Source organism: Salvelinus sp. IW2-2015, unplaced genomic scaffold, assembly GCF_002910315.2.
Source record: "Salvelinus sp. IW2-2015 unplaced genomic scaffold, ASM291031v2 Un_scaffold3511, whole genome shotgun sequence".
NCBI classification, from domain to species: Eukaryota; Metazoa; Chordata; class Actinopteri; order Salmoniformes; family Salmonidae; genus Salvelinus; species Salvelinus sp. IW2-2015.
In genome coordinates this window covers 12,712-25,069 of record NW_019944791.1, presented here as the reverse complement: position 1 = coordinate 25,069, position 12,358 = coordinate 12,712, and the positions used below count along the sequence as shown (strand labels likewise).

The following is a 12,358-nucleotide window of genomic DNA, read 5'->3' as shown; positions in this document are numbered from 1 at the left end:
TTAGATGGTTGTAAGCATAGTGATACAACATTGGAAATTCAACCAACTTYTRGCTGTCTTTTTGAGTGGGTAATCTCATTGATTAACGTCTCAACCCAATATTACCCAATTATCCACGTTGAAAATATGTGGTGTGCCCAGTGGGATACAGAGGTGAGTGTATTTCAGTGTGTGTGTGTGTGTGTGTGTGTGTGTGTTTGTCACAGCAGCGGTTTTACCAGGTAGGTGTGACAGGGTTTGAATTTTATGTGTTTGCCCTCGACACCTCTTCTGACAGGTGAACCTTGTAGTGAAATATCTTCATATCCACCTTCAGAGACACAGGGTTAGAGAGAGAGAGAGACACAGGGTTAGAGAGAGAGAGAGACACAGGGTTAGAGAGAGAGAGAGACACAGGGTTAGAGAGAGAGAGAGACTGTCACACCCTGGCCTTAGTTATCTTTGTGTTCATTATATTTTAGTCAGGTCAGGGTTGTGACTCATGAAGTATGGTGTTTTTGTATATTGTCCAGGGTGGTTGTATTGGTTTAGAGGGTTAAGGAGTTATTAGATGGTTTAGTGTTTGTCGTGTAGTTGTCTAGGAAAGTCTATGGTTGCCTGAATGGGTTTCCAATTAGACAGGCTGGATTACTGTTGGCTCTGATTGGCGAGCATAATGTAAGACAGCCATAAGGCTTTAGCTGTTGTGGGTCATTGTATATGTTAGTGTCATGTCGAACGTAAGTAGTTTGGTGTAACTTTGCGTTGTGTAGTTTCACGCGTCGTTTGTTGTTTTGAATAAGTGTTTCGTGTTCGTCTTTCAATATAATAAAAGAAAGATTTATTCCATATCATGCTGCGCCTTGGTCCTCTCAACTCAGAGAGAGAGAGAGAGAGAGGAGAGAGAGAGAGAAAGGTGAGGGATGGTTGAGTTTCATTTTACAGCCAGTAGGGGGTACAACGGCTCTCCTGTAAAGTCATAAGATTATCCACAAGACGTCTTTCCCAAGGATAACCAGTCAGATAAACATGCTGTATTAGAGGTAAGAGATTACACTGGTCAAAGAGATCACAGCATCACAGCCACCAATTATCATACACCATCTAAACGCTCACTTCCTCAGGCAACAGTTAGACCACCAGACTAAGGATTCATATTTTCCATCCACAGAAAATTGCAAGTCTTTCCCAGGCATCCCAAGATTTCCTTTCATACGGGAAATGCTATTTAAAAGTACACCAGACCACCACACCAATTTTTTTTACATAATCTGATATAATTATACCACTGTAAATTGAGAAATATACACAGGAATCTAATTGTTTCTGGTTGTATTTGTTGCAAATTCATCAACTCAAAGTTCTCTCAAAGTCCAAACTATTTTTTGTATGTAGCCTAGTTTTAATGTAGGCCCATGAACCACTGTTGGCRGACTGGTAAGATATTATGAGGTTATTATAGCCTAGTGAAAATTGCATTTATTAGCTAATAACCCGCAAATTGTGTTGACTYGTGAATATCCCATGCATGCTGCGRTAAACAACCAGACAAGCAAATGACTGCTATAGTGGAGTTTCAGCACCATGGACAGAGGTCAATCAATTCCCGGCTAATCTGACTACAGTTAGACCTGTGCTCTCGCTTTTATTAGTACATGTCTATTTCCTATTGTTAGAGGAGAGTGGGGTAAGTGGAGCAACGTTGTTTACATTCAGCATCACCCCATCAAGGGAAACATAGTATTCTTTCGAACAAATATATTTGCATATATTTCAGGATCATGTGTATCCCTGGAAATAATCAGAATTAATTTAAATATTACAGTTTTGAAAACATAGCTTGTTAAAAAAAGTTKTTGTGGAACAATATACCCCTTACCCAGGGTAAATGAAGCTGCTTACTTGGTGAAAATGTGTTTTTAGGACACAATGTAAAAACAGAGAGCTGGAGCTCGTCTGAGCGGTTGGGCTCTGTTTGATGTCATATTGATATGTTAAATAAATGTGTAATTAGTGATTCCCTCGAACCTGCACATGAACCTGTTTTTCATTTGTTTTGTATATTATATATTAGCTGTGTTCTCCTTCACTTTAACCAGGCTAAAAAGAGAGAAGCTTGAATGATTCAGGTTTTATACTAATGGTGGAGGAGAAATACAACGTGTAAACTGTTATAGACTTATTTATTTTGCCACTCAACCCAAACTTTAACAACCCGTATGTGTGTTAGGCAGAGCGCCCCCATGCTCTTGTATAAACCTGGGGTGGCCTAGTGTGGCAGTTTGACTTGTGCATTTGGTGTTCTTTCAGATGAGCTAACAGTGGCATTTTCTGATGCTATCAAATCAAAATCAAATCAAATTTATTTTATAGCCATTCGTACATCAGCTGATTTCTCAAAGTGCTGTACAGAAACCCAGAAACCCAACGTGATCAACGTGATTCTTCTTCCTTTCAACCACAAATGGGAAGAGAATAAAGACATCTCTGCATGAACCAGAGAGCGTACATCGCTCCAAAACATCTGTCTCTCACAAGTACCACACAGGTGTGAAGAATTACATGTTAAGCTGTATCGGCCTTACCCGAATCACCAACCCACATTTTAATGATCATGGTCACAGTATGGATAAGGTCCACATGGTGCAAATAGATTGATCCTTAGTGGTTTTGGAACACGCAGCATTTCATTAAAACAAACAACTAGCAAATCTGAAAGCTAATATGCCTTTTAACAAAAGCAGTAGAGCAGAGCTTCATATTTCCACTACCTAACCAGTTTGTCCAGAACCCATAGCCTATGAAAACCTATTAGTACCATGAGCAATACCACTGTGCATCCCGCTGCTGGCTTGCCTATGAAGCCAAATAGGGTCATTCCTGGTCGGTCCCTGGATGCTGCTGAAAGTGGTGTTGAGGGCCAGTAGGGGGCACTCTTCCTTCTAGTCTTAAGATCAAAATCCAATCCCCAGGGGAAGTGATGGGACATTTCCCTGCGTAGGATGCTGTCTTTCGGATGAGACGTTAACGTGTGACCTTACTCTCTGTCACTAAATATCCCATGGCACTTATCGTAAGAGTAGGAGTGTTAACTTCGGTGTCCTGGCTAAATCCGGGCGGCAGGTAGCCTAGCGGTTAAGAACGTTGGGGCCAGTAACTGAAAGGTTGCTGGTTTAATCCCTGAGCTGACTCAGGTGATATCTGTTGATGTGCCTTGAGCAAGGCACTTAATCCTATTTGCCCCTGTTCTGAATAAGAGCATCTGCTAATATGTACATTCCATCATGCACCTAACCTTCCCCTCATTTCTAATTGGCATGTATCACTCCTCACCTCTCCAGCTGTGGTGAGCGTTCTGGCACAAATGATTGTCATCATCTGGAAAGGCACTATATAAATGTTGGGCCACATAAAATATGTATATATTAGTCTTTTCCAAATTCTGTTTCTCCATTTCATTTAAGGTTTCCGTTCCCATTTTTCCCCTATATTTTATCAAGAAAAAAACGAAGGAAAAACCCCAACGTTTTAATAGAAGACAACTAAATTGGACATGGTCCAAGCACACCAAGAGAGTTGTGAACAGGGCACGACAAACCTATTCCCCCTCAGGAGACTGAAAAGATTTGGCATGGGTCCTGAGATCCTCAAAAGGTTCTACAGCTGCACCATCGAGAGCATCCTGACTGGTTGCATCACTGCCTGGTATGGCAACTGCTCAGCCTCCATCACAAGGGTAGTGCGAATGGCCCAGTACATCACTGGGCCAAACTTCCTGCCATCCAGGACCTCTATACCAGATGGTGCCAGAGGAAGGCCTAAAAATTGTCAAAGACTCCCAGCCACCCTAGTCATAGACTGTTCTCTCTGCTACCGCACGGCAAGCTGTACCGGAGCGCCAAGTCTAGGTCCAAGAGGCTTCTAAACAGCTTCCACGCCCAAGCCATAAGACTCCTTAACATCTATTCAAATGGCTACCACAGCTATTTGCATTGCCGCCGCCCCCCCCCCTTCTCTACACACTGCTAACTCTCTGTTGTCACCTATGCATAGTCACTTTAATAACTCTACCTACATTACATACTACCTCAACTAACCGATGCCCCCGCACATTGACTCTGTATCAGTGCCCCCTGTATATAGTCTCGCTTTGTTATTTTACTGCTGCTCTTTAATTCTTGTTACTTTTATCCTTATCTGTATTTTTTGTAACTGCATTGTTGGTTAGGGGCTCATAAGTAAGAATTTCACTCAAAGGTTTACACCTGTTGAATTCACATGTGACTAATACAATTGATTTGATGTTCTAAGTCAAAAGCAAAACAACATCAAGAGACCACTTTTGAGGTCTGGATTAATTTAGCAAATTTTAGATTTTGGGGTGTATTTACCCTTTAATTCCAGTGTGCACCTACAGTAGCAAGAGGCAGTTTAGAATGTTTTGTAGTGCGCACGTGATGGCAGAGTTCGCAAAACAAATACCCACTGTATTGATTGGTAAGGTAAGCATAGGCTACTTTGTAGTTAACATCTAATTGAAAAGGTTTATGGGAAAGCCTTTCCATCTACCAGAAGACTTTTCATTAGAATCTTCGCTAACAGCACAAAGTGGCAGGCTTGCCCACCACACATACAGACAAGGAATTCAAATCAAATCAAATGTTTAGTCACATACACATGGTTAGCAGAGTTTATTGTGAAATGCTTGTGCTTCTAGTTCCGACAGTGCAGCAATATCTGCAATAACAAGTAATCTAACAATCTCACAACAACTACCTTATGCACACAAATCTAATAAAGGAATGGAATAAGAATATATAAATATATGGATGAGCAATGACAGAGCGGCATAGGCAAGATGCAGTAGATGGTATTTAATACAGTATATACATATGAGATGAGTAATGACTAAAGCTAAAGCTTGTATGTAACATATGTAAACATTAAAGTGCATTATTAAAGTGACTAGTGATCCATTTATTAAAAGTGGCCAATGATATCAAGTCTGTAGGTAGGCAGCAGCCTCTCTGTGCTAGTGATGGCTGTTTAACAATCTGATGGCCTTAGAAATAGCTTCAGTCTCCCGGTCCCAGCTGTGATGCACCTGTACTGACCTCGCCTTCTGGATGGTACCGGGGGGAACAGGCAGTAGCTGGGTGGTTGTTGTCCTTGATGATCTTTTTGGCAAACCTGTGACATTGGGTGCTGTGGGTGGTGCCTGGAGGGCAGGTAGTTTTCCCCCGGTGATGCGTTGTGCAGACGCACCACCCACTGGAGAGCCCTGCGGTTAGTGGCGTTGCAGTTGCCGTACCAGGCGGTGATACAGCCAGACAGGATGCTCTCAATTGTGCATCTGTAAAGGTTTGTGAGGGTTTTAGGTGACAAGCCAAATTTCTTCAGCCTCCTGAGGTTGAAGAGGCACTGTTGCGCCTCTGTACGCAGAAGGAACTTTTTAAAAAACTTACACCTTCTCCATGCGGGTCCCGTCGACCCAGGGCCTCAAGCTTAACGATGAGCTTGGAGGGTACTATGGTGTTGAATGCTGAGCTATAGTCAATGAACAGCATTCTTACATGGGTATTCCTCTTGTCCAGATGGGATAGAGCAGTGTGATGGCGAATGAATTCTCATTGCCTCTAGAAGTTTGCAGAAAATATGAATCACTGATGCATTGTGTTCATGTTCTATTGACATGATAAACTTGGGCAAATGTATTTAATTTTCAATAGGCTACATTTTGTTGATCCTTACTAAGTTATATACATTTTTGAACATTGATAAATTCTGTTTTAATGTCTGGATTCCGTCAGCGTCCATATCGCAGATTTACAGGGCCCTATAAATGCAATCAATCAATCAATCAATCATTACTACTACTGCTGTCACTATCATAAATACTTCTAGCAAACACACATTTTCTTTAGGAAATGTCCTTTCTAGTAATATCTTCGGTTATCCTACTAAAAGTTAACCTACTCGAATTACAAAACAGAATATGATGCAACATAGGCCTTATAATGTTCACAACATTGAAAACAATTGGCATTTCATTACAAATCAGTAAATCAAGGTACATAAGACATCTGAAAACAAATTGTTACAATCAAACCAAATCATATTAAAAAAAAAACTTATAATCTAATATTATTTTTCAACAATAATCATGTATCCCATCCAGTTTGATTTCTTTTAAATAATGTAGGTACAGTATCATCCGGCCTCTGATACATTCTCGAAGATGCTCAATTGATGAACAGACCCATGGACCGTCTGCGGATAGACCTGGCTGGGATGACCTCAACCTTCTGGGTCATCCATCTATATGAAAGATTAGATTTTAGCATGGTAAAATAGTTGCAAAAACAGTGACTTTTGTTGGACTCTTGCATATGACTTTAGACTTGACTCAGTGTTTTAATAGTCAAGGGTTGAATCAAAGATATATATTTTTAACAAATTGACCTTTGACCTAGAAGAGTCTACGCAATGTTAACCTGCATGGATCATAACACACATCTATTTATGAAGAGAGAGACTTGAGATTTGACTCAGACTCGCCTGTTGAGATTAAGACTTGACTGGTGCTGAAAGACCTGTGACCCAGACAGTGACATGTTGATAAGACTGGCTGCATGTGCTGGATAATAGCAACCTACACACAACCATGTCAACACAACACTCATTAAACATGTTTTCAATGTGTAATCACACAAACAAAAAAAGTCAGAGGATTAAAGTGAAAAAATACAAAATTCCTAACGTTGATGATTTCTGTAAATCCAATCAGTTTTCCACGTTGATTCAACATCATCATATTACTTTTTTGGTTGATATGACATAGAAACATTGCTGATTCATTCAACAAGTCTTTGCCAAATGTTCTGTTTTGATTTACCTTCAGACTGCCTACTCTCTTGACCTCCACTTCCATTCCTCCTATATAGTGAGGACCCGCCCAGTCTGCCGTATCTGCCTCCTCCTCAGAGGAAAACATCACTATCCGAAAGCATGGCACTCTTTGAGTCAGAGTCCTGTGGAGTCTTCTTGATCTGTTTTCAGAGGATGGACCATCACCATAACAATAAAACGACAATAATCCAAGAAAATACTTTGATTTAAAGGGTCAATCTGTGATAGCTACATCCATTTATGGACTTTTAAATGACTGATATAGAGCCATTACTTCTTGAAGAATATAACTTTAAATACCTGGTGAGATTAGTTCAACTGTCTTACTGTCTGTCCCATTAGAATGCAAAATATAAGCTTGTTTTACTCCACTGACTGGAGCGTAAAAAAGGTGGAGGGGTGAATGCTATGTTGTTTAAAACTACAGGTTTCCCCTTTAAAAAGGTATGGTTTAGGCCTTATCCACGTGAGGCTAATATTACAATAATTGATATAATGACTTATCAGCCTACCGTGCATGCTGTAATGCTGCCCCAACTGTCGGAAGTAAGCTTGTAGGTATCCTTCATTTATGTTAGTGATCAGATCCTTAATAAAAAGGCCGTGATCCTATCCAACAGATACAAAATAAAGCCAGTCATATTTTTATTTTAAATGTAATCATAGTAAAGTAACTATATCGTGGTGTCTATAATAGGTATTATAGAAATACACGACATCCATTCATAGGCATAAGAACTTAGATGTAGACTAATTGATCCCTGTGTTGCAGCAAATCAAAGACTTGATTTATAACTAAAAAATGTCCATTAATTATAATCCACATTTCCTGTTGCTGCAGGATTATTTTCCTGCTGTGACAAACTGGTCAATTAAGACCCTACACACCTGTAAGTGTGTTTTAGGAGGGTCAGAAAAATAAGGTTTGTTTACCAGTTTACACTTTTCGGCCAAAGCAGCCATGCATTTTTTAGGAAGAGGATATGTACACTCTCTTGAGGCTCCATTTTCTTCATAACTAGAGGGAAACAGAATAAATCAAAAGTTAATTTAACCCTGTGAAAAGCTGTAGTCTTTGGATATTTGCTTTAGACAAAAATCAAAATCGATCAGTGTAACTTCTTCTATGCTTTAATAAATATATTTAAAAAAATTATCATTGTCATAATTAACTTAACATGAAAATAACCTGTTAGAGTAAGATAAAACTAATGTTTCATTAGTAGACTTTATTTCTGCAATAAAAAGCCCAAAATGTGATCTTTCACTAGAAGTATAAATGATATATATTGTCTTACATACCAACAGAGGTCGTAGAGATGTACTTCCACGGTTTGTTTGGTAGCCCTAAGAGCATTGCCTAGGAAAACCCATTCTAAAATAGAATTCAACAGGTGGATTTGGGGTGGGTACAACGTTTCTCTTCCTGCTTCACAAGAAGATGTTGCAATCCTACTCTTGGCTTTCTACACAGTTCCATGTTACTCACCTTGCAGCATAGCTCACATATTACTGGGAATGATCCACAGAAATGTCTTAGTAAAAGGGCATTGTTCCCCCTCCTCCTCATTGTGTATGTTGCCTCTCTAGGAATGAATGTTAAGTAAACATCTAGGTAATGATGAGGGTCATCTTGGGGTCATGATAGGGGCTGCACCAAATGATTGATGTATTCTAATAATTGATTATGCTTATGTTGTATTAATAGAAGGGGAAGGGCTATAATACCCTCCACCACTACATTATAGGGTCCTGGACCACAGTTTAGCAATATATGCATTATAAGGTTTAATAATGTTCCACAGTTATTTTCTAGTCTCTGCTTCTTATAAGAAAGGTCTGAGAGATGTGAGTTATTGCAGTCAAAACAGGGTGTCTGTGAGAAAGCACCTCAAGCACTAAAAGAGATTCATAGACACAGACCCCTGCAGAGTAAATAGATAAGAGACAAGTCAGACACACCACTGTAAGCCACACGGGAATGAAAAATTACTGCTGAGCCCTTAGAAAAGACAGCATTTGTTTTCTCCTGCAAGTTTGTATAACTGCATATGCATGGGCTTGGTCTCATGAGTAGAAGGTGTTGACGTAGGCAGTTACATCACTAGGGGTGACTGCAAGCATATTAAAGCAACTTTTACCTTTTATATTTGCAGAACTTACTCTGAAACATGCGGCTGTGTTTCCATTGTCAACTTCTGTCTGCAGTTGCATTAATACAGGTTTGATTGATTTACTTAAAGATGATATTTTCTGATTTCTGATTTCACAATAAGCCAATGATTGCCAAGGAACAAGGAACCTACCCCAACAGTAACATTAGGTGACAGTAATGTTAGGTGACATCAGAACTGGGATTACTCACCACGGACTGGAAGAAGCTTTTTCCTTTAACGAGTCCGACGAGAAAGATATACTGCTCTCCCGGGAACAGGCAGATCCACGTCATTTGCGTGAAGGACGGAGGAAAAGAGGACGCAGATCAAGCTGCCTTTTGAGATTCCGTAGGCGAGCAAGTCAACTCCCATTGCCATCAATTCTACTTGCAATCATTGGAAAATAAAATGGATGACCTACAATTATGATTATCCTACCAACGGGACATTAAGACTGTAATATCCTATGTTTCACATAGTTGTGGCTGAACGACGACACGGCAATATAGAGCTGGAGGGATTTTCAATGCACCGGCAGAACAGAGAAGCTACGTCTGGTAAGATGAGGGGTGGGGGTGTGTCTTTTTGTCAATAACAGCTGGTGTGCGATGTCTAATATTAAAGAAGTCTCAAGGCATTGCTCGCTGAGGTAGAGTACCTCATGATAAGCTGTAGACCAGACTATCTACCAAGAGAGTTCTCTCATCTATATTATTCGTAGCCGTCTATTTACCACCACAGACCGATGCTGGCACTAAGAGCGCACTCAACCAACCTCTATAAGGCCATAATGCAAACAAGAAATGCTCACCCAGAAGTGGCGCTCCTAGTGGCAGGCGACTTTAATGCAGGCAAACTTAAATCAGTTTTAAATTTTTTTTACCAGTATGTCACATGTGCAACAGAGGAAGAAAAAAAAAATATATATATATATATTTTTAACTCTGGAACACCTTTACTCCAACACAGAGATGCATACAAACTCTCCCCCGCCCTCCATTTGGCTAATTCGACCATAATTCTATCCTTCCTGATTCCTGCTTACATGCAAAAACGAAAGCAGAAAGTACCAGTGACTCGCTCAATACGGAAGTGATCAGATGGAGCGAATGCTATGCTACAGGACTGTTTTGCAAGCAGACTGGAATATTTCCAGGATTCATCCAATGGCATTGAGTATACCACCTCAGTCATGGGCTTCATCAATAAGTGCATCGCCGACGTCGTCCCACAGAGAGCATACGTACATATCCAACCAGAAGCCATGGATTACAGGCAACATCCGCATCAAGCTAAAGGCTAGAGCTGCCACTTTCAAGGAGCGGGACACTAATCCAGATGCCTATAAGAAATCCCGCTATGCCCTCAGACGAACCATCAAACAAGCAAAGCGTCAATACAGGATTAAGATTGAATCCTACTACACCGGCTCTGACAGGGCTTGAAAACTATTATGGACTACAAAGGGAAACCCAGACGCGAGCTGCCCAGTGACGCGAGCCTACCAGACGAGCTAAATGCCTTTTATGCTCGCTTCGAGGCAAGCAACACTGAAGCATGCACGAGAGCACCAGCTGTTCTGGATGACTGTGTGATAACGCTTTAGGTAGCCAATGTGAGCAAGACTTAAAAAAGGTCAACATTCACAAAGCGGCAGGGCCAGATGGATTACCAGGACGTGTACTCAAAGCATGTGCGGACCGACTGGCACGTGGCTTCACTAACATGTTCAACCTCTCCCTGACTAAGTCTGTAATACCTACATGTTTAACATCATAGTGATAGGGGGCAGCATTGGGAAGTTTGGATGAAAAGCGTGCCCAGAGTAAATTGCCTGTTACTCGGACCCAGAAGCTATGATATGCATATAATTAGTAGATGTGGATAGAAAACACTCTAAAGTTTCAAACACTGTTAAAATAATGTCTGTGAGTATAACATAACTCATATGGCAGGCAAAAACCTGAGAAAAATCAAACCAGGAAGTGGGAAATCTGAGGTTTGTAGTTTTTTWAAGTGATTGCCTATCCAATATCCTGTGTCTATGGGGTCAGATTTCACTTCCTAAGGCTTCCAGTAGATGTCAACAGTCTTTAGAAGTTGTTTCAGGCTTGTATTGTGAAAGGGGAGAGAATAAGAGCTGTTTCAACAAGTGGTCAGGCTGAAAGCCTTTAGTTTAGTCTCGCACGTGGCCGTGAGCGCGCCGCTCGTTCTCTTTCCTTTCTAATGACAACGGAATTGTCCGGTCGGAATATTATTGAAGATTTATGATAAAAACATTGTAAAGATTGATTATATATACACATCGTTTGACATGTTTCTATGAACTTTAATGGAACTTTTTTGACTTTTCGTCTGGACTTTGTGCCCGTGCTTTGTGCATTTGGATTACTGGACTAAACGCGCGAACAAAAAGGAGGTATTTGGACATAAAGATGAACTTTATCGAACAAAACAAACATTTATTGTCTAACATGGAGACCTGGGAGTGCCATCAGATGAAGATCAAAGGTAAGTGATTCATTTAACGCTCTTTCTGACTTTTGTGTACATCTCTCCTTGGTTGGAAAATGGCTGTATGGTTTTCTGTGACTAGGCGCTGACCTAACATAATCGCATGGTGTGCTTTCGCCGTAAAGCCTTTTTGAAATCGGACACTGTGGCTGGATTAACAAGAAGTTATTTTTTTAAATGGTGTATAATACTTGTATGTTTGAGGAATTTTAATTATGAGATTTCTGTTGTTTGAATTTGGCACCCTGCAATTTCACTGGCTGTTGGCGAGGTGGGACGCTAGCGTTCTGAACGATCCCAGAGAGGTTAGAGCAGACAGCCAAAGTCCCTGTGAAATGCTTACTTACAAGCCCTTAACCAACAGTGCAGTTCAAGAAGAGTTAAGAAAATATTTACAAATAAACTAAAGGAAAAATAATAAAAAGTACACAACAACATAACAGTAATGAGGCTATATACAGGGGGTACCGGTACTGAGTCATTGTGCGGGGGTACTGGTTAGAGGTAATTTGTACATGTAGGTAGGGGTGAAGTGACTATGCATAGATAATAAACAGAGAGTAGCAGCAGTGTACAAAACAAATGGGGGGTGTCAATGTAATAATCCGGTGGCCAGGCCTACCCATGACTGTTCCCCTGCCCAGTCATGTGAAATTCAGATTAGGCCTAATGAATTTATTTCAGTTGAGTGATTTCCTTATATGAACTGTAACTCAGTAAAATTGTTGAATTTGTTGCATGTTGCATTTATATTTTTGTTGAAGCTTGAAAGCGGTGACAGGCAGCCCAGATATATTAAA

The 12,358-nt window shown here is 40.4% G+C and overlaps 1 protein-coding gene across 1 annotated transcript; it reads right to left on the bottom strand.

The window, feature by feature from the left end:
- Positions 1–6,111: 6,111 nt before the first annotated feature.
- Positions 6,112–7,904, bottom strand: LOC112076005 (heterogeneous nuclear ribonucleoprotein A1-like 3). The gene is given in 7 exon segments (XM_070441143.1): positions 6,112–6,297; positions 6,875–6,989; positions 6,991–7,028; positions 7,401–7,424; positions 7,426–7,497; positions 7,822–7,868; positions 7,871–7,904. Coding segments are annotated over 7 exon segments (351 nt in total). The 3' UTR covers positions 6,112–6,276.
- Between the last annotated feature and the right edge of the window lie 4,454 nt (positions 7,905–12,358).